General features: G+C 39.9%; 1 protein-coding gene and 2 long non-coding RNA genes across 22 annotated transcripts in view; 2 read left to right on the forward strand and 1 right to left on the reverse strand.

Annotated features, from left to right (window-relative positions):
- Window positions 1–23,754, reverse strand: part of PSD3 (pleckstrin and Sec7 domain containing 3) — a 785,560-nt gene that overhangs the window by 569,436 nt on the left and 192,370 nt on the right. The window contains exon 1 of one of the 20 annotated variants that reach the window (XM_045055447.1): window positions 11,350–11,736. The exons of the other annotated variants lie outside the window; for them this stretch is intronic. Coding sequence (XP_044911382.1) covers window positions 11,350–11,370 — 21 coding nt within the window. The 5' untranslated portion in view covers window positions 11,371–11,736. Of the gene's footprint in view, window positions 1–11,349; window positions 11,737–23,754 lie in introns of those variants that run through there. 20 annotated transcript variants of the gene reach the window in all.
- On the forward strand, window positions 2,013–6,788 carry LOC111560116. Its single transcript, XR_002741687.2, has 3 exons — window positions 2,013–2,209; window positions 4,623–4,782; window positions 5,709–6,788. It is a non-coding gene; the product is annotated as an uncharacterized LOC111560116 (long non-coding RNA).
- On the forward strand, window positions 11,754–14,997 carry LOC123384827. Its single transcript, XR_006596487.1, has 3 exons — window positions 11,754–12,085; window positions 12,356–12,540; window positions 14,569–14,997. It is a non-coding gene; the product is annotated as an uncharacterized LOC123384827 (long non-coding RNA).

The raw sequence follows: 23,754 nt of genomic DNA on the forward strand, positions 1-23,754 counted from the left end.
TTGATAGATAATATTATAAATTAAAACATTTTTCTCACTGACTACATAATCACAGATATATTTATTTCAATAGTGCTTCTAAAATTTTGGCTTTTAAAAGTAATATTGAAGAAGAAAACCAAAGCAGGAGGCATCACAATCCCAGACTTTAGCCTCTACTACAAAGCTGTAATCATCAAGACAGCATGGTATTGACACAAAAACAGACACATAGACCAATGGAATATAATAGAGACTCCAGAATTGGACCCACAAATGTATGGCCAACTAATCTTTGACAAAGCAGGAAAGAGTATCCAATGGAAAAAAGACAGTCTCTTTAACAAATGGTGCTGGGAGAATTGGACAGCAACATGCAGAAGAATGAAACTAGACCACTTTCTTACACCATACACAAAAATAAACTCAAAATGGATAAAGGACCTGAATGTGAGACAGGAAACCATCAAAACCCTAGAGGAGAAAGCAGGAAAAAACCTCTCTGACCTCAGCCACAGCAATTTCTTACTTGACACGTCTCCAAAGGCCAGGGAAGTAAAAGCAAAAATGAACTATTGGGACCTCGTCACGATAAAAACCTTCTGCACTGCAAAGGAAACAATCAACAAAACTAAAAGGCAACCAACGGAATGGTAAAAGATATTTGCAAATGGCATATCAGACAAAGGGATAGTATCCAAAATATATAAAGACATCACCAAACTCCACACCCGAAAAACAAATAATCCAGTGAAGAAATGGGCAGAAGACATGAATGGACACTTTTCTAAAGAACACATCCAGATGGTCAACTGGCACATGAAAAGATGCTCAACATCATTCCTCACCAGGGAAATACAAATCAAAACCACACTCAGATACCACCTCACACCAGTCAGAGTGGCTAAAATGAACAAATCAGGAGACTATAGATGCTGGCAAGGATGTGGAGAAACAGGAACCCTCTTGCACTGTCGGTGGGAATGCAAACTGGTGCAGCCACTCTGGAAAACAGTGTGGAGGTTCCTCAAAAAAATTAAAAATAAATCTACCCTATGACCCAGCAATAGCACTGCTAGGAATTTACCCAAGGGATACAGAGTGCTGACGCAGAGGGGCATTTGTACCCCAATGTTTATAGCAGCACTTTCAACAATAGCCATATTATGGAAAGAGCCTAAATGTCCATCAACTGACAAATGGATAAAGAAGATGTGGTTTATATATACAATGGAATACTACTTGGTGATGAGAAAGAATGAAATCTGGCCATTTGTAGCAACATGGATGGAACTGGAAGGTGTTTTGCTAAGTGAAATAAGTCAGACAGAGAAAGACAGATACCATATGTTTTCACTCATATGTGGACTCTGAGAAACTCAACAGAAGACCGGGGGGAGGTAAGGGGGGGGAAAGAGACAGAGAGGGAAAGAGGCAAACCATAAGAGACTCTTAAATACTGAGAACAAACTTGAGTATTGATGGGAGATGGGGGAGAGGGGGAAGTGGGTGATGGGCACTGAGGAGGGCACCTGTTGGGATGAGCACTGGGTGTTGTATTGAAACAAATTTGACAATAAATTTCATAAAAAAATAAAAAATAATAAATAAATTAAATTTTGTCTTTGCTCTAAGCCTATCAAGTTCTTTGAAATAGAGAAATACTGTTCTATATAAATAAAATTAAATTGAAATATGTAAATATCTTAACATAAATATATCTTTACCTAAGCTTATTTTAGATTATGCTGTATTTAATAGTTTTTTCCCCCAAACAGAACCAATCAACATAACAGACAATCAACTGACATACAAACCACACAAAGGTAGGAAGAAGGGAATCAAGAATGAAAAATGATACAATTAAAAGAATAAATGAAACAGGTCTCTGAAACCGTTACATCACACCAAACAAACACAGCTCATATCTTTATCTACTTCTATCAGATGCTTCTGCCATAAGGGAAAGACCTGTGTGAGGAAATTCAGTGACACATTACTCTTATCTTTTGTGGTCTAGGTTGTCATTTGCAAGAAAGCTATAATGAAAGTCACATACCTGGAGCTATAAAAGCAAACCATGAACACTGTCTACAAAGTAGGGGGAAATTCCACTTCCCTAAAACAGGAGATAAAACAAAACCCCACAATGAAGCCAACAGCAAAAAACGTTAAGCTCAGAAATCTGCTGACTCTGGAAATTCTGTTCCACCGGAACACAAGGCTACAGGTCAGAGCACCTACTGTGTCCATACATTTTTGGAAGGGTTCCTAAACTTAGCTATTAAATAGACTGTAGTCTTTACCTCACCCATTGAACAAACATTTATTTACTGAGTGACTACTCTGCACTACACATAGTAGGAGAATTTTCCTTTCAGCATCCACAGTGCCCATGCACTACAGGCACTAACAATATAGGGTACAAAAAAGATGTTTTAGATGTTTTACTACTCAATAGCTGTGTGACTTTTAGAATGAGAATAATTCCACCCCCCCGACCTGGAAAGTATAACCTACCATCCAGTTACATGGGAACCTGTGTGGTTATGAAAGGCCTCCAGGGACTCAACAATGGTAAGAAAATTATGAACACATCTTAAAGAGTAGGAAAAGGAGAGAGTAACACTCTCAAGAGGATGACCTGAAAATGTTTGTGAATCTGGTTTAAATTTTTATAGTGGAACCATCTCTACTATACGAGGGGAGGGGAAGAGAATTTTGAGGTTGGATGTGTTGTGTTGTGGGTTGTGTTGGATCAAGATCAGTAGCTTCCCTAAGCAAAGTAGCCAGACTGGCTGGATCTGCTGTCTGTAATCACCCTCAGTGAGGGATGTTTGTCACCTCGTGGCCACACCCACTAAAGAGGTCTAATTAAGTTCTAGCAACCACTAAAAGGTCATTATTATCACTTGTTTAGATCAGTTTCTGAAGCATTCCTGATTCTAATCATGTGAGGTGTTGATGAAAAGTGCCACTTCAGAACTACTGAACCAGAACCTTTAATCAGCCCTAGAAATCTAAAACCAGGTAATTCCTGCAACAGACAAATATAGGAAACACTATTTAGATCATAAAATTACAGGACCTCAAAAGAGGGCTCTTTTAGGTAAAGTCTCTTTTTCCTTTTAAGCAGTTCTCTAATCCAGGAGGAAAGCACTATTTTCAGTACAGCAAAGTCTACTTCCAAATTTTGCTTTCAGTACACATGAAAGCTTTGCAATCCTGAGTAGTTTAAGCAAAGGGTAAATCCACCTTGTTCTCCAACCAGAAACAAACAAAAAGAATGACATTCATTACACAAGCCATTTTACAAGTCATTTTGTTGACTAACCCTGGTAAGTATGTTAAGTGTGCTAAGCCCTCCCACACTTTGCTTAAGATAAAGAACCTCACAGGCTTCAAAGGATAAGACAAGAAAGTGAAAAGACCACCCACAGAATGGAAGAAGATATTTGCAAAGCATATATCTGACAAGAAACTTGTATCCATAATATACAAAAAAAATTATAATTTAATAATAAAAATATAAATACATAATTTTAAAAGACAACCCAATTTTACAAAGAGCAAAGGATCTAAACAGACATCTCTCCAACAATTTACAAATGGCCAACAAGCACATGAAAAGATGCTCAACTACATTAGGGAAAACCACAATGAAATAACACTGCATACCCACTAAGATAGTTAAAATCAAAAACACAGAAAATAACAAGTGTCGATAAGGATATAGAGAAATGGGAACTCTCACACATTGCTGATGGAAATGTAAAATAGTGCAGACCCTGTGAAAAACAGTTTGGCAATTCCTCCATGTTATAAAAAAGAATCCCATTTAAACCTTCATGAGCTTCAATTTCATCCTCTAAAAATGGGCATACCACCTATCTTACAGTATTATAAAGAAAATATAAGAATATATAAATTCACACACACACACACACACACACACACACACACACACACACACACATCCTTCATATAGAATCTGGCATGTAATATATATAGAATACATGTTATTCCTTCTCCATTTCCTATCCCCACATTTTGCACAGTAGGTGGTGACAATCACTGTATTTTCACCACAAGCTACAAAACTCAAAAACTAGAATGTATTCCAGCAGAGACCTAACCATGAGAATTCTCTCATGATTTCACACAAATTCCACTCAAGCCTGCAAACAAGTCCACCTCCCAAACTTGTCACTACAAGGTATTTGGGGGAAAAGAGTAAGATTTTTTTTCACCATTCCACAGTCTTAGTGTTTTCTCTATCTCTAACCATGGTGCAGAAGCACCTCTACTAATGTGTAATTTTAAAACCAAGCCCATTCCTTGGGGCACCTGGGTGGCTCAGTCAGTTGAGCATGAAACTCTTGACTTTCGCTCAGGTCAGGGTCCCAGGGTGGTGGGATTGAGCCCTGCATTGGGCTCTGCCCTGAGCGTGGAGCCTGCTTGAGATTCTCTCTCTCTCCCTCTCCACCCCTCTCCACTATATGACATGCTCTCTCTCTTTCTAAAACTAAAAAAAATTTTAAATAAATAAACAAATAAAACCAGGCACATTCCTTGTCAATATTTATACTATTCAGACATCTTAGTTTCATCTGCACTGAAAATCTATTGGCTCTCCAACACAGCTTTGCAGGGGGCCCAGGAAAGACCTTAGCCACTTGGATATCAACCACTACCCACCTGGATACTCTCTGTGATGAAAAGCAGATCAAAGGGGATTGGAAACTATGGAACTACCCACAGCTTGCAACAGAAAAGGTCAACTGTAGCATTCTCACCATCTCTGTAAGTTCTCAAACAACTCATTAATATCATAGTGGACTCTCAGCCAGACACTCAAGTTTTTCCATTTTATCAAAGGTTTTCCTCCACCTTGCTGAGTATTGTCAACTGCATGCTACCTATTACACAATTTATTTTTTTTCCAGAATAGTCCCTATTGTCAAATATATTTTTTTTCCTTCCTTCTCAGCACATTTAATGATTTTACCTTCACTTTCATTTCCATTAAAATCCCATGCTTCCATACACGCTCACTGCTTTTGTACTTATCTGACATGATGGAGTAACCATGTGCAAAACTAAAAACTTAGCAAGGCCTAATCAGTAAACACATCATAAGCAACCAGATGGTCAAGTGAGAAATGACTGCATAGGACAGCCAATGCCATCTATTAATGCATTTTTGCTCTAGAGCTATGTTACCCAATATATTAGCCACTTGCCACATGAGGCTATTTAAATTTACCTAAATAAATAAAATTTAAAATCCAGTTTCTAAATCTCATTAGCCACATTCCAACTGCTCTCAGTAGCTACATGCAGTTACTGACTCCCATACTGGACAGCACGGATACAGAATATTTCCATCATAGCAGAAAGTACTGTTTAACAATACTGCAAGACAGAAACTTCACTGATTCTATGAAAGTTTTTAAGTTCAGAGTTCTTAGGCACAGTACCAGTACTCACAGATTGTGAGGTTTGACTCTCAGAAGTACCCAAATGCCTCTGAATGTTCCTGGCAGGTTTTCTTAGTGGTCAGTGCACGAGGGTTTTTGAAGCCTAACAGAGAGCTTAGCACATGATAAGTACTTAACATTTGCTGAATGAATGAACAGCATATTAATGTCTGTACTTCAGTTTCTGCCTTAATTTATTACTTACAGATATTAGTTCATGGAAAGCAATGAGATTTTTTTCCTACACAGGAGGTTTTTATACGGAGACATAAGCATCAGCAGACAGCTCATGGACCCTTTGGAGCCACCAGAAATGAAGCTGATAAATGTAAACATCTGCCCAAAGCAAACTGATATTCCAATGAATAGTTTCAGACCCAAGGAAAGACCCAAGTGCTTCTTCGAACACTTGCAGGTTGACTGCAGCATTTAGAGAGATGAAGGAAAGATCAGAGGAGATGCTATGAAAGATCACATGACCTGCTGCCATTTCTCAGTGTTTTCCCAATATAATTTTGTTAGAAAATATTATTAACCACAAAGGCAGCAATCATTAAACTGCACTGTCTGTGCCACTCACTTTACACCTAGATTTCCCCTTCCCTCAATGTCCTATGAGTCCATCTATACTGTGCCTATCAAATAACTTCTTGGAAAGGATTGCTGAAAATCAAAATTCAGAAAAGGGTATAAGTGTTCATATACAGAGAAAAGCAACTCCACGGGCCCTTAACCAATAATCTTCTGAAGCCCAAACAAAACAAGCTATAACTTCTTCTATTCACATTTTTCTACTTGCCTTGTCCACAGACCAAATAGCCATAGAAAGAACCAAGCTGCTCCATTTCTATAATTCACTTTTTCTTAGCAAAAGTCTGGGAACAGAAGGCAAAAGAAAGGGGAGCAGCTGCCGCCTGATCTTTTTATTAACGCCCTCAGCTCATTCCCCATTCTCCTCTTCATTGTTTCAGGTCCTTTTCTCAGCAACCTAAGTCCCAGCTCACAAGAAGAAAAAATTAGCCTTCTGTGTGTCAATACCCACAGTTATTTAAAAAAAAAAAAAAGAAAAAAAAAAAGCCTAGATCACTTCTATGAGGTGACGTAATTATAAGTTAAAATAGGTGAAAGTTCAATTTTAAATTGTTGGTCTGCTTTGTTTTGAATTTCAGACGAGATCGGGCGCGTTCAGGGTGGTATGGCCGTAGACTTGTTTTGAATTTCAATAAATTGCTTATAACTATATGAACTCCTTACATGATCCACTTAGTGAACCCTTTAGACACTACAGGTGTTTTTGAAAGAAAATTACACAATTTCCATCTCTTTTTTTTTTTTTAATTTTTTTTTTCAACGTTTATTTATTTTTGGGACAGAGAGAGACAGAGCATGAACGGGGGAGGGGCAGAGAGAGAGGGAGACACAGAATCGGAAACAGGCTCCAGGCTCTGAGCCATCAGCCCAGAGCCCGACGCGGGGCTCGAACTCACGGACCGCGAGATCGTGACCTGGCTGAAGTCGGACGCTTAACCGACTGCGCCACCCAGGCGCCCCCACAATTTCCATCTCTTGAGCCAAACAACAATCCTGGTCCTACTATTTAAGGCAACACATATATAAAATAATGGTTGTTTATTAGTCATCCAATTTCAGATTCTAAGACCCACAGAATCCAAATATGACAACCAAAAAGTTCAGTTTCTACAACACACAATGCTAACTTTGAGGACATAAAAGAAGAATAGTAGTTAAGAAAATTGGGCTGCCAAATTTAAATCTCATTCTGCCACTTATTAGCTGTGTTACTTAACCTCTCCAGACTTCAGAATGGAGATAATGATAGTACTGACCTCATGGGGTTGTCATGGGGACTAGAGGAGGTAATCTGTGAAAGTACACAGTAAGATCTCAATCAGTATTAGCTATGATGGTAACAATGCATCTCCTGAAAACTTAAGTGAGGTTTCTAAAATGCTTAAAATAAGGGGCACCTGGGTGTCTCAGTCCGTTAAGAGGCTGACTTCGGCTCAGGTCGTGATCTCATATAGTCCATGAGTTCCAGCCTGGTGTTGGGCTCTGTGCTGACAGCTCAGAGCCTGGAGGCTACTTCAGGTTCTGTGTTTCCCTCTCTCTTTGCCCCTCCCCCACCTGCTTGAATGCTTGCTTGCGTGCCCCCTCGCTCTCTCTCTCTCAAAAATAAACATCAAAAAAAAATTTTTTTAATGCTTAAAATAAGCATTTTTCCAGAAGTTAGGACTTAAGGTGAAACTTCAAAGAAAATGCTGCTGCTTGGACAACCCACAGGAAAATACTCTGTAAGAAAAGAGCCCCAGGCTCGGATCAAAATGCTCACTTTTCCACTTACCCTAAATCCCTAACTCCAAGAATAAACTTGAAAATATCCATCAACATGAACAATTATTCTGACTCATATTAATGGTTTGTGGCCAAAGAAAAGGGAGCTTCATACTAGATGGCTGTTTGAAGTCAAGCAAGCCCCAAGACATGAGTGGCGGGCCCTGGCCTAGGCCATGCACTCACATGGAAGAAGGGGAGAGGAGCTAGTGACTCCCTCACACCAGAAGTGTCCCCAAGAGAAAAGCTTCACCATGTCTGTGCCCTGGATTGTCAACAAAGTCCCTGCCGACTAGGGCCCCAGTTTGTTGACCTTCTGGGAACAGTGAAAAACAAGGTCTGCAGGGACATGTGCTATTTTTATATAAAAAAGATAGCATAAGCAAAGATTCATTATTGTTATGAGTTACACCTTATTTTCAAATGAGGCACAGAAATCTGGTGATCTGGATGTAAGAATAACTTGTTAACTATATGCTGCAAATTATCCATTTTCTCCACTGTAAACTGCAACAGTGATTCACATCGCCACTGTAGCCACTGCACTAAAACTAATTTGCAGCATGTGAAAAATGTCTTTGTAACTCCGAAACACAGGAAAAGTACAAAGGGACACTCTCAAAAATGCCACCACTAAAATTCTTTCCAGCAAACCTCTGAATCTGCATACAATATCACAAACTGCACAACCGGTCCAGACAGGGACACTCTGAACAAATGCTCTGGAGAAATTCACCTGGATCCTGTACTCTTCTAAAGTAAGGTTAAGCTGGTTTAACTGTGAAAGAACTCAGAAAGAACTAAAAGGCAGTATTCAAGATAAATCATCTCCACTCTTAACAAAGGCAAGTAGGGACTTCCGTGTTTAACCCAGACTACAGAGGAAGAATCCCTAAATGTTGATTTGAAACTAAACTAGATCCCCAGCCTTCTGTGAGCCTGACTCATGTCCTGAGGTAAGTGAACTTTGGTCACCTACTGATCGCCAGATTATTTTTCACAGACAGCCTCAACGTCAACCATATCTGAATTCATTTCTAAAAACTGGGAAAGATCACCATCCATTACTCACCTCCTAACCCAAGCCCAAAGAACTGTTCTTTTCATAATTGCCATATGACAACATACCTCAGATAAACCTGAAACAAACCAACCTGGAGCACATACACAGTTTAATGTTCACATAGTTTTTGCCTCAGCTTAACCATGACTGAAATTAACCCATTACCACAATGGTGTGTCCATTTATGAATAAGGCAGGACAGATGACTCCAGAATTTCTAAAGGAAAAAAAAAATCACCTCTAAAAGCAGTAATGCCTTGGACATGTTTTTTTAATGTAATGCCAAACTACATTCCACTCACATTTCCATCAGGATGAGCAAACAAATATATAAACACCAACTTTTTAAAAAGTGAATATAGCCATTTATGGAAAGCATCTCTGAATTTTCCTTTTTCAATGAGCTGATTTTCTGTCTTATTTTATTTTTATTTCCAAATTCCCAAGATTTACTATCCTAAAAGGATTTCTAAAGTATCTCATTTTTTAGCTGCTACTTGAAAGCAAAATTGAACCTCTTAAGTAGAATGTACATAGTAAAGTATGTATTACTCTTTGTTCACAAATGAAGTGAAGAGTGTCAACAAAACATTTTTTAAAGCCAACACAAATTCAGATTTGCAAATAAAGCTTCTTATGCTTGCATTTTTAAAAATAACATTCAACTGTGGAACTTTACCTTAAAATAAGGGTATTTTAGCTTTGCAGCTTTAATCACTCTCCCACATTCAATGGCCAGGATAAGAGTGACAATCCATTCACAAACACAAATTAAGAGATAGAATGTGAAGAGTACATCACTGAATTAGTAATGCATGTACATGTTTATGCATTATACCATAAAATACTAGTGCTAGATGGCTCTGAGGAAGCATCTACCCAATTCTCTCAACCTACAAAGGAAGAAATTTTAGCTACAGACATTAAACGATTTGCCCAAGACAACAGCAAAAACTCAGTCGGTAACAAAACCTACAAGCCAGGCGTCCTACCTACTAGCCCAAGTGCTTTCCATGGTGCCTCTTGGCTCCTTTCAGTATAAAAAGCATACGTTAATGAAATATCTGACAAGACAAGTCATATATTGGTGATATGATCTGTGAATGGATATACGAAGGTTGTTCTAAAGACATGCATCAAGCCACTAAAAATTGGTTGGGAAGGTATTAATTTATCTGTATTGTTTTGCTGGTTCTGCTGAGCATGCTGCATTTTTAACTGAAGAGGAATTTAATGACTTTTTTGAAGAAAAGTCTCTTGATTTGTAAATAGTCTAAGAAAAGAAAGGATGGTAAAGCATTTCTTGCAATAGGGTAGAAAGTGCATTTCTCTTCCTCCAGCAGAGAACATCCTTTCCCCCACACACAAAAAGCCAGCCAAATCCTTCCCCCCTTTCAAGGTGCAGCTGAACCACTAGCTCCTCAAAGGACTTCCAAGCCCCTAGGTCAGAAGCTCTCCTTCCTCTGGATTCCCCCATCGTAACCTATGCAGAAGTCTCTCCTACTAGAAAGCAGCTCCTTGACAGCAGAAATTCTCTCTTGCTTACCTGGCTATTGGGCTTTTCAAAATCCTTTTTATATAGTCAATTATAGTTAATAAATTGAGGCATTTGTTCTCAGAATCCCACTCCGTGTAATTTTCAAGATCTGCCTTATCCCCACACCAACACCTCGACCCACTGAAGAAGAGTTACTCTGGAGTGGAAACCCTGGAGCCAACTGTCAAGCAAATCAGTTTCTATAAAATAAAACAAATTCCCTTTACTTCTTCTGTCTACTGGGTGTTTAACATCAAGGGGAACGGTAAAACTAAACATTTATTATTTAGGTCAGTGACAACATTCTAAACCCAGGTTCTCTAAGTGTTAACCTATTTTTTTTTTAATCTCAGAACATAATTTGCTATAACTCACAGCTGAAACAGCAGATAAAAGTTAAATGCATGTAAAACAGAATGAAACGTCTTTAAAAGATACTGAGAATATTATACCAAATAATCTTCCCGTTTGCTCGCTCAATGCAAATTTGTTTTGGGGGTATTTTTGCTGTTTTCGTTTTTTGTTTTTTTGGTTTTTATTTTCCCTGACAGAGAAACATGATAGCCCCTAAATACAAGAGCTGACTTGGGCAGAGTAAAAATTGGCACCGCAAGTCCTCTTTAATGCTTCCCTTCTTTTGATCCTTCAGCAAGTATGAGTACTCAGGCTTTTCTCCCAAGTCAGGTTTTCAAAGCGGAGGGTTGAATTAAAACACCTCAACGTTAACACCACAAAGCTGACCCTTCTGGGTTCCTAACACACACAAAGAAAGAGCAAAAAGGAAAACTGTTACCAGAACCTGACATCAAGGCACAAACACAAGTGGCCCAGGAACCCTGAGGCACGGAGGAGCGACAAAGCAAAGCAAACCCCCATCTGAGTGAGCACCGCGCTCGAGCCTACACGCCCTTCAGCCCCCGGCGGTTCTCGAGCCTCACCGCGGCATTTCTTCCTTCCATCTTCCATCGCCCGCGCCGAAACTGTCGCCGGGCCACCGGGCGCTCCGAGGGAGCCTAGGGAGCGACTGAGGGCTGGCGGCCGGCGCCGCGCGCTCTTTGTTGGGCTCCCGGGACAGCCGAGTGGAGGCGAGCAAGCAGCCCCGCGGTGGCGGTGGCGGAGGCGGTGCGCACCCTGGCGGAGGCTGCCGAGGCCGTCCGCCCGCCCGCCCCCGAGGCCCCCCGAGACGTCCGCGCGAAGGCTCCGGCAGGCGGGCGGTGGGCGGGGTAGGCGCCCGGGGGCGGAGATGGGGCGGGAAAGCGGGAAGAGGTAACTTCTAGAGAGTGGGAGGGGGTGGAAGGGGAGGTGGAGGGGGCGGTGCCCCAGGGGCGGATAGGGGGCGGTGCCCCAGGCCTTCAGCCGGCGCTCGGTGCCCCGAGCTCGCCCTCCGGCCTCCAGCTGGAGAACGGAACCCTGCCTGTTGCTTTGTCTTCTTCTCCGACAGTTTTCCTACCCTGAGGAAAGTGAGAGGCGCTTTTCGATGGTGTTTCCTCTGTGGAAGAGCCGCGTGAAGGAACTGCGAGTTGGGCGCCGTGTGTCTCGGGCCCGAGAAGAGCTCAGGGCCGCGCGCCGGCCAAGACAAGCGCTTAGCACCCCCACCCCCATCTCCAACGCCCGCCCCCCGCCCCCCCCGCCCAGCGTCCGGAGCGGCGGGGACGCCGGGCAGAGGCCTCTCAGGTCTGTATTGGGGTTTGTTTGCCTCTGAAAGAGCTCCTAGGGCGACTACCACTGCCAGAGTCCCGGGGACCTGCCCACCCGCCTCCCCATTTAAGGTCCATTCCCCCTCAGGATGGTCCCGCCTGAGAGGACCAGGGGTTCACATCCACCCTGCAGTCTAGTCTCGGGACTATCCCACATCGAATGTGCCTGCAGGGGGGTAGCAAACGAAAAACTACGTTTTCAGTCGAAAGTGCCAAAGACCTGTGCTTTTTTTTTCTCTTGCCTCAGGTCGTGTGCAGCAGAGAGGCAGGGCCTGGAAGGAAAGGCGCCCTCCTCTGGCGAAGGGGAGAGGAAGATCTAAAAACCACGGTGTGTAAGGTCTTGCAAGCAAGAGGTGCTTCACCTGTACCTTCAACACTTGCCAGATCTACCTGGAGGTAGAAGTCCACGTGGCCAGCTGCATGGTGCTTACGGTATGTTTGTGTTACAGTTTTCTGTCACGAAGACTAGGTTACCTCTTGTAACCTCTAGAAGGTATCCAAATAAAGGGAAGTGGCTTAAAAAAAATTGACCTAGCATTAAATTTTCTCTTCTTAGCTGGAAGTATGCAGTGGTAAAGAGGGTGGGAGAGGTCCCCTGTTCCTGTTATTCAACCCTAGGTACCCAGCAGGACACCTGTTCCCACTGAAGTCTCTCTCCAGCCCACCCTGTTGTATAGACCCCAAGAAGGTCAATCCAAGGCCAAGGGTCTTGCAAGTGAGTCACATCTGGTCCACAGGAAACACATATCCCTGAGTTTACTAATTGCGGAAGTGCAGGCTAACCCAACCACACAGCAAGAGATCGCTGGCCCTGCCCTAAAGCATGGTCTACTCACTCCCACACTGAGTTTCCTGGGAAGCAGCAGTCTCCATTAGCTGTTTGGGACATGAGTTAGGCCACCATCTTCAGTATATTCCAACTACAGGGAACAGTATCAAATATCTCCAAGGCCCAAGGGCCCCTTGAAGTCCCTTCACTGGCTTAAAATTAGAGAGTAGCACCTCCCACCAACCCCTAGTGGGGAGTAGAGCCAGGCTCCCTACTCTTTTCATAATCTTGCTTGTTTTTATAACTTTGATCTGACTATAGGACCCCAATTGTGGAATAGGGTCTCAGGACCATTTCCATAAAAATTTGTGCGTGAGGTGGCTGTGATGGCTGAGGGGTTAAGGCATTGGACTCGAAATCCAATGGGGTCTCCCAGTACAAGTTCAGACTCTGCTCACAGCGTGTGTACTTTGGGGCGCCTGGGTGGCTCAGTCAGTTTAGGGTCCAACTTCGGCTCAGGTCGTGATCTCACAACTCTTGAGTTCAAGCCCCCTTGTCGGGCTCTGTGCTGACAGGTCGGAGCCTGGAGCCTACTTCAGATTCTGTGTCTCCCTCCCTCTCTCTGCTCCTCGCCTGCTCACACAGACAGTCTCTCTCTCTCTCAAAATAAATAGAACATTAAAAAACTGTGCATGGGGTAGAGGTCTGTCTCATATTCGCTTTGATACCTTCGATATCTATTGCATTGACAATTGTCAATGAGCAATTGAACGTAAGAGTCCTATTCTACCATCCTCTTTAATTTCTTAGCTTGAAAGAGTCCTAGCATTTTGTTTTCTCACTGTAAATATGCGTGCACATATATTTACGTGGACATTTAAGTATGCATAGGATGCATTGGACCTTTGAATACAGACTTACTTTAATTGTAGATTCATTGCAAGTGATGATTCTGAAAGATTTAGTACCCTTGTGGACAGAAATCATTGGGAAAAAATCCTACATCTACATCTTTCCAAATACACCACAACTACATTGTGCATATTGAGACACTTCATATTAATTACTCCACATACATATCTTGCCCAATTTGATAACTACTAGCTACATGTAGCGATTTAAATTTAAATGAAATTTAAAGCTGATTAAAATTCAGTTTTTAGCCACATTTGAAATGTGACTAATGACTACTATATTTAGGCAATGCAGACAGAATATTGCCATCTTCCTAAGAGTTTTGTTGACAGCACTGCCTCATACAGGGTTTGGCTCATAGGAGGCACTGAATAAATGACAAATGAAAGTATGGGTCAAGAATACCATATGATTATACTGTCTTATTTTTATGAGAAGATAAAGCTTTTTAGTGCAATACTACACACCAACTCAACCATTAAAAACAATTAAAAACAAAAACCAAATCTTTACACTGCTACAGCCGCTTTTCTATTTCACACTTGAAAACCTATCTGCTTCCTCCTACTTCACCAGAAAATACTTTACTATCAAAATAATTGCTGAAAATATTTGTGGAAAAGTCACTATTTCCCTCAAAAAACAAATCACTTTTTTCAGAATTATTCAACAAATGGAAAGGAATTGTTTTAAAAGCAGTATTTGTGTTGAAGGAAGATTCCATAGAAAACATTTCTTTGCTGAAATAAGCATTTCACTTATAATATTTTTTACAGAGTAGAAATGACCTATGGAAATTACTAATGGTATGGGTGTTCAAATTGTAAAAGTAACCTGGCATTTCTCCAAGAAGAAAGCATAACATAGTAACAGGCTGCTCCACAGTGAGTAATGAGAGGAATGATCACAATGAAGATGATCCCAGGGGCCTCCAGACTGTTGAACAAGAGTCAAGAGAGTCTTCGCTCACTCATCGTCTAACCATGGGATGGAAGCTTCTTGTCCTTGCGCCCTCGTTTCCTTCTTTATGAATGGGAAAGATTGGCCTTCCCTCTTGGAAAACTGCAGCATTTGGGGATTTAAAGAACTTTCAATTAAAAACATTCTTGGGGCACCTGGGTGGCTCAGTCAGTTAAGTATCTGACTTCGGCTCCAGTCATGATCTCACGGCTGGTGAGTTCAAGACCCACAAAGTGCTCTATGCTGACACCTCAGAGTCTGGAGCCTGTTTATGATTCTGTGTCTCCCTCTCTCTTTGTCCCACCCCTGCTTGCCCTCTGTCTCTGTCTCTCAAAATGAATAACGTTAAAAAAATTTTTTTTAAACATTCTTTATTTTCATGATCCTCAGTCTTTCTAGCAAGTCTTTAGTGACGATGACAAATCCCTGAAAGCTCAATGCTCTGAATTGTAACCCCAAGAAACTTAGAGCAGACAGCAATCTCCAGAGGGTAAAGACCACACCTTATTTATTTATTTATTCATTCATTCATTCATTCATTCATTCACTTTTTCTCTCGGCCTATTGCCTAGCACAGAGGAGGTGCTCAACAAATGTTCACTGAACGCATAAATGAATGAAACAATTCTCTCTCCTTGTTTTGAGAAAGAGTAACATGTTGTTTAAGAATTCCTTTGATTTCAGTGACTACAGAGAGTATTGTTGGTAAGCACTATCAACAAAATAGGTAGGAGGACTTTGAATAGAACTCTTATCACAAAATACATGCATTATGAACTCTTACATTTGAAAATTTCTGTAAATTTGTTTCTGAAAGAAGAGAGATCTATCAGTTTTCTATTTCCCAGTAAAGATTCTCATTCTAGACACAACTGCTGAATTACTTGCAAGAGATGACAAGTTCCTGAGGCTGAATTCTGGCAGAGTGGCTCTTTTTGAGTCATTTCACCTCTAAGATCTATGAGAGCAGCTATTTTGGTCTATTGATTTATATAAATCCAGTTCGAAATCCTGGAGAAAAGAATCTTTTCCCTTCAGTATCAGCTTTATTGAGGTACAATTTACATACCGTAAAGCTCACCAATTTTAAGTGTTATGATACCGTGATTTATAAGAAATATGTATTTGATCTTTGTCCTCTTTCCTGGCACAGAGGCTCCTAAGACCTTCAGAATTTCCCAAGTGCCAGAGCATTAAAATGTTTTTTGTTTTGTTAATGAGGCCGGGAGAGGGGCTGAAGGTTGAATTCTTGCCCAGAACCAATGATTTAATCAATAGTATCCATGTAATGGAGCCTCCATAAAAACCAAAAAGCAGCACAGGTTCAGAGTTTCCAGGTTGGTGAACACTTAGAGATTCTGAGAGAAGTGGCTCACTCAGGACGTGGAGGCTTCATGCCCTTTCCTCATACTTTGCCCTTTGCATCTCTTCCATCTAGCTGTTACTGAGTTACATCTTTTAATAATAAACTGGTAATCTAGTTAGTAAACTGTTTCTCCAAGTTATGTTCTAGCAAATTAATTGAACCTGAGGAGGAGGCCATGGCAACCTTCAGTCTATAGCAGGTTGTTCAGAAGCCGAAGTGGCAACCTGAACTTGTGATTTCTGAAGGGGAGAGGAGAGTCTTGCCATTAGTCCCTTTAAGGACTGAGCCCTTAACATGTGAGATCTGATGCTGTCTCCAGATAAATAGGGTCACAACTCAGTTGAATTGTAGAATACCCAACTGGTGTGGGAGAATTGCTTGGTGGTACAGGGGGAAAACACACACATGTTGGAACTGGTGATCAGAATTGTTGAGTATACAATTCAGTAAGCTCTGGCAAATGTATACAGTTGTGTAAATCACTAATAAAATCAAGATATTTTCCCCTCCCTCCCCCAAAAAAGTTTCATGCTCCTTTGTAGTTAATCCCTCCCTCCAAACCCTGGATCCTAGCAGCTACTGACCTGCTTTTCTGTTTTGCCCTTCTAGAATTCCATATAAATGGAGTCATACAATATGAAATTTTTGTTATCTGTCTTCTTTCACATAGCATAATGCTTTTAAGATTCATGTATGTTTTTCTTTTTTTATTTTTTAAGTAGGCTCCATGACCAGCATGTGGCTTGAACTCAGGACCCTGAGATCAAGAGTCACATGCTCTACCAACTGAGCCAGCCAGGCACCCCCCCCCCCATGCATGTTTTTATATGAACGTGTAATTTATTCCTCTTTATTGTTCAGTAGTGTTCCATTGCATGGATACATAATTTGTTTCTCTACAAGTTGATGGACACTGTAGTTTTTGGCTATTATAAGGAAAATGTATGAATATATGTGTTCAAGGGTTTTTTTTGTGTGTGTATGTATATTCTTGGATAAACACCCAGATGTGGGATCTTTGCTCATATGGTTTATGTATTTCTAACCTTATTTTTTCAAAAATTCATGAAATAGTTTTCCAAATTGGCCATATTATTTTGCATTTCCATCTGCAAGGTATGAGAGACCCAGTATTCTACATTCTTGCCAACATGTTGCCAACATATTGTCAATTTTTTTTTAATTTTGGCTTTTTGTGTGCATAGTGGTATATAACTATAGTTCGACTGGGAATTGTTAATGATGAATGGTATGGAGCATCCTTTTATGTTCTTATTTCCAATTTCTATGTCTTCTTTCAGAAGTGGCTGTTTAAAAACGTTTGCCCATTTTTTAAAATAGATTCTTTTTGTCTTCTAATTATTGAATTGTAAGAATTATTTTATATCCTGGATACAAGTTCTGTATCAGATATGTATTCTGTAAATATTTTCTCCCCATATTTGATTTACCTTTTCAATTTCTTAAGTTTCTTTGAAGAACAGAAGTTTTTAATTTAAATAAAGTCTACTCTACCACTTTTTTTCTCTTATGATTTGTGTTTTTTGTGTCCCAAGAAATCTTTGACCAACATAATGTCACAAAGATATCCCCTTTGTTTGCTTCTAGAGGTTTTATGGTTTTAATTCTTTTTGTTTAAATTCTTATCATAAATTCTTATGACTTAATTTTTATATATGGTACCATGAGATCATGAGATCATGACCTGAGCCAAAGCAGCTTAACCAACTAAGCCACCTAGGCACCCCTTTACTAGTTTTTAAATAAATTCCTTATTATGTTCAACATAGCCGATCATGTCATTTGTGAATGAAGATAGTTTTACCTCTTGATTTATTGCACTGATCTGGAACTTTAGTACAATAGTAAATCAAATCAATAAGAATTCTTGCTTAGTTTCTGATCTTAGGGAGAAAGCATTTACTTTTTCCCTATTAGGTATGATGTTATCTGTAAGTTTTTGGTAGGTGATTTCTATCAGGTTGAGAAAGTTCCCTACTATTCCTAGTTTGTTGAGACGTTTTATTTTCTTTTTGTCATGAATGGGTATTGAATTTTGTCAAATGGTTTTTTTGCATCTATTGAGATATTCATATGATTTTTCTTTCTTTTTTTTTTAATGTTTATTTTGAGAGAGAGTGTGTGTGCACGTGACTAGGGGGGAGGCACAGAGAGAGAGAGGAGAGAGAAAGAATCCCAAGCAGGCTCCACACTGCCAGCACAGAGCCCAATGCCAGCTTGGTCTCACAAACCGTGAGATCATGACCTGACCAGAAATCAAGAGTCGGACACTTAACAAACTGACCCATCCAGGTGCCCCTGATTTTTCTTTCTTATGCTGTAATTTTGGTGAATTACACTGATTTTCAAATGTTAAACCAACCCTTCAAATGAGATAAACCTCATCTAATCACCATATATTATTGTGTTATGACTGCTAAGGCAGCCATAACAGAATACTACAGACTTTGTGGCTTAAACAACAAAAATGTATTTTCTCACGTTATATATATACTATATATGTACTTGCATATATATATATATTTAAAATATATATATAAAGTCACATGTAATATATATTTAAATATATTAAATATATATTATATATTAAATATATTATATTTACTATTATATATTAATATTTATATATTATATACATGTCATATCATATACATATATTTTATATTTATATAATAAATTATATTAATATATAATAAATATTTAATAAATAATAAATATATTAATATATAACAATAAATATTATATACTAATGTATATCAGTAAAAATATTATATATTTCAGGTTATCTAGTTCTTGAGTAAGCTCCTAAAGAACTTGTCCTTTTCATTTATCTTGTCAAAATTAATTGCGATAAAGTTTTCCATAGTATTTCCTTTATTATTCTTTTAATGTCTCTATGCTCTCTAGGTATATTCTCACTTTCATTCTTGATATTGGTCATTTGTATCTTCTATTTCTTCCTCATCAGTTTAGCTACAGACTTGTCAATTTCATTGATCTCAAAGAATCAACTTTTTGTTTCATTTGTAGTCTATATTGTTTTTCTATTTCCTATTTTATTGATTTCTGTTTTTATTGTTTTTGTGTCCATCTTTATTCTTATTTTGGATTTAATTTGCTCTTCTTTTTCTAGCTTCTTAAGCTTGCACTTAGAGAGATCTTAAGTTTAAGCCATGGCATAAAAGCAAGTGTAGACTATAGAACAGTTAGGAGGTAGGGTATCCACACAAAAATGTGAAACCAGTATCTGACAGACATTATATCCAGAATCTGTAAATACTCCCCCAACACACACACACATACACACACTGCAGATAATAATGCACATTCCCCCTACTCAGCATTTATCCTCTCCAGCCTTATATCAACTTAATTTCTAAACTTTTACCACTCTTTGGTTTCTGAATTATCTAAATACAACATGATAATTGTTACAACTTCTAATGACCCCCCTAACCTTGGTCATGGAAAATGTGCCTAGATAAGCTGCTTTCTCCTTCAGGCCCCTTTTCTTCAACTCATTACTAAATATGGCTCATTGCTATCTATAGAATACTATAGCAGAAACAATCCCCTGTGTTTACCAGCCCATTTTAATTTCCTCCTAGGCATGTTAGGAAGACTACATTTGCTAGCCCAGTGGTATCTAGATGGGGCCATTTTACTAGTTCTGGTCAATGAAATGTCACCAGAAGTAATATATACCACTTCAAGACCTGACATCCCAAGAGATGTTCCATGTTTATCAGGTAATTGCCAGTGCCCAGAGCAACCAGAACATTCACCAACACACATTCAGTGAAGTAAGTGAGAAGTAAACTTCTATGGTGTTAAGCCACTGAAATTTATGGGTTTTTCTATTAGAGCAGGAACATTATTTACATTGATCAATACCTAGCCAAATACACATAATCAAGTACCAAATAGTAAGCATATTATTTTGAAAGCTGTAAGGGAATTCTGTTGTTGAAAGCTATGTGAATCATGTTTCCTGAAAATAGTTATCAGTTTGTTGCATTTGCCACACTACTTCTAGGAGAAAAATCATAGGGTAGTAACATAACAAATTTAAAGTCATTCTGTTATCTGCCCTGGTAAACTGATCTTTATTGTTTGACACAATAAAGTCAAGAAGAATCTGAAAAAGTAGTAAACACATATGTAGGTGAAGGTATTTCCCTCCTTGCCAGCAAATGAACTAAAAACCTCTCCAATAAGGAGACTTAAGATGAAAGTTCATTAACAAGTATATTAGATTCATAACACTGCAGTTGGGTGCTACTTGTGAAGAAAGTGGGTGATATTCTTTTTTTTTTAAGTGGGTGACATTCTGATGGTAGGTTCATTTCTGTATGCTAACTAAACAGAGGTGGAAAAATAAAACCAGAAGCAAAGGACTTAACTTCATAGAACTAAAAAGGACATTAGAGATTAAACTCAATCTCTTTATGTTACAGATGAGGAACGCTCTTACAGATTCTTGGCACAGGTTGCATGACAATTATTTGAGTCAACTCATTATAATATTTACTATAAAAATTTAATAATTGGACATATCCCATGATCATCAGACCAAAGGAGGATACAACCTGAAGCCAATCAGTCATATCTGGTCATTATATTCCAATCACTCTCTTCACTTATCAAATGAGTTACAAATAAAAATACTTTTACCTTAGAGAAAAGACATTAGGATTTATCGAGTAATTTTTATCTTTTCAAAATCAACATTTTATCCTCTTACACTACCCCCAAACACACACACACACACACACACACACACACACACACCCCACAGATAAGTTATAGTTTATCCCTTGTGTTTATGTGTTATATGTATTAATGGACAAAATTGAAATCCAAGTTGACTTATTTTATAAGTTAAATTGAGAGTCATAAGAGAGGAAGTGGCGGCGTAGGAGGACGCTGGGCTCACCTCATCCTGCTGATCGCTAAGATTCCACCACATCTGCCTAAATAACCCAGAAAACCGCCAGAAGACTAGCAGAACGGACTCTCCAGAGCTAACCATAGACAAGAGGCCCACAGAAAAGGGTAGGAAGGGTGGAGAGGTGGTGCATGGTAAACGGACTGGCAGGAGGGAGATGGGCTGGTGGAGGGGCAGCCCGGCTGGCAAGGCAGAGCCCCTGAAGTCTGCATTGCAAAAGCAGAGGAGCTGGACCGTGTGAGTTCTGACAGCCAGCAGGACATAATATCTGTAATGTTAAAAGTCTCTGCTTTCAGAGAGCTGGGAGGGCGAGAGAACGCCGGGAGGGAGAGTTGTTGAGCTCCGGAAGACAAAGCTCAGCTTGGTGGAGGAACAAAGGTGCTGGCAATCGCCATTTCCCTCTCCTATCCCCCAGCCGAAATTCCAAAGGGAACCAGTTCCCGCCACCAAACTTGCTTGCACTGCTCAAACGCCCAACACTGTGCTTCTATGGATCCATCCCTCCCAGGGACCTTCCTCCCTCCCAGTGCTGCAGGGCCCCTCCCACAAGGGACCACCAACAGCAAAGCGAGCTAAGCCTGCCCCTCCCACCCCCATGCACCTTGCAGATCCACCCTAGCTAATACATCTTTGGCCAGATCCCATCAAAGCAGCACCACAAGCCTGGCAGTGTGGAAGTACCCCAGACAGGGGCCACACCACTGCACAGTGATTCCTACCCTGGGAGAGGGGAAGATAAGGTACACACCAGTCTGACTGTGACCCCAGTGGTGGGCTGGGGGCAGACATTGGGTCTGACTGCAGCCCTGCCCACCAACACCAGTTTCTCCAGACAGCATAGGGGAAGTGCCCTGCAGTTTAGAGCTAACTCAGGGACTACCCAAAATGACAAAACGGAAGAATTATCCTCAAAAGAAAATCCAGGAAGTAGTGACAGCTAATGAATTATCAAAACCGGTTTAAGCAATATAACAGAACAAGAATTTAGAATAGTAGTCATGAAATTAATCACTGGGCTTGAAAAAAGCATACAGGACAGCAGAGAATCTATTGCTACAGAGATCAAGGGACTAAGAAGTAGTCATGAGGAACTAAAAAATGCTATAAATGAGGTGCCAAATAAAATGGAGGCGGCCATAGCACGGATTGAAAAGGCAGAGGAGAGAATAGGTGAATTAGAAGATAAAATTATGGAAAAAGAGGAAGCTGAGAAAAAGATAAAAAAAAACCCAGGAGTATGAGGGGAGAATTACAGAACTAAGTGATGCAATCAAACAGAACAATGTCTGTATAATAGGAATTCCAGAAGAAGAGAAAGAGAAAGGGGCTGAAGATGTACTTGAACAAATCATAGCTGAGAACTTCCCTGATCTGGGGAAGGAAAAAGGCATTGAAATCCAAGAGGCGCAGAGAACTCCTTTCAGACATAACTTGAATGGATCTTCTGCATGACATATCATAGTGAAAGTGGCAAAATACAAGGATAAAGATAGAATTCTGAAAGCAGCTAGGTATAAATGGGCCCTAGCTTACAAAGGTAGACACATAAGGGTAGTAGTAGACCTATCTACTGCAACCTGGCAGGCCAGAAAGGAATGGCAGGAAATCTTCAAGGTGATAAACAGGAAAAATATGCAGCCAAGAATCCTTTATCCAGCAAGTCTGTCATTCAGAATAGAAGGAGAGATAAAGGTTTTCCCAAACAAAAACTGAAGGAATTCATCACCACTAAACCAGCCCTACAAGAGATCCTAAGGAGGACTCTGTGAGTGAAATGTTGCAAGGACCACAAAGTACCAGAGACATCACTACATGCATGAAACCTACAGATAACCCAATGACTCAAAACCCATCTTTCACTAACAACACTGAATGTAAATTGGCTCAGTGCTCCAAACAAAAGACATAGGGTATCAGAATGGATAAAAAAACAAGACCCATCTATTTGCTGTCTACAAGAAACTCATTTTAGACCTGAGGACACCTTCAGATTGAACGTGAGGGGATAGAGAACTATCTATTTTGCTATTGGAAGTCAAAAGAAAGCTGGAGTAGCCATACTTATATCAGACAAACTGGACTTTAAATTAAAGGCTGTAACAAGAGATGAAGAAGGGCATTATATAATAATTACAAGGGTCTATCCATCAGGAAGAGCTAACAATTATAAATGTCTATGCACCGAATACGGGAGGCCCCAAATATATAAAACATATATGATATGTGTTTATGCACAAACATAAACAACCTTATTGATAAGAATGTGGTAATTTCAGGGGACTTTAATACCCCCACTTACAGCAATGGATAGATCATCTGGACACAGGATCAATAAAGAAACAAGGGCCCTGAATGATACATTGGATCAGATGGATTTGACAGATATGTTTAGAACTCTGCATCCCAAAGCAACAGAATATACTTTCTTCTCAAGTGCACATGGAACATTCTCCAAGATAGATCACATACTGGGTCACAAAACAGCCCTTCATAAGTTTACAAGAATTGAGATCATACCATGCACACTTTCAGACCACAATGCTATGACACTTGAAATCAACTACAGGAAAAAGTCTGGAAAACCTCCAAACGCATGGAGGTTAAAGAACACCCTACTAAAGACTGAATGGGTCAACCAGGCAATTAGAGAAGAAATTAAAAAAAATA

The sequence above is a fragment of the Felis catus genome, chromosome B1 (genome assembly GCF_018350175.1).
Source record: "Felis catus isolate Fca126 chromosome B1, F.catus_Fca126_mat1.0, whole genome shotgun sequence".
In the NCBI taxonomy this organism is placed as follows: domain Eukaryota; kingdom Metazoa; phylum Chordata; class Mammalia; order Carnivora; family Felidae; genus Felis; species Felis catus.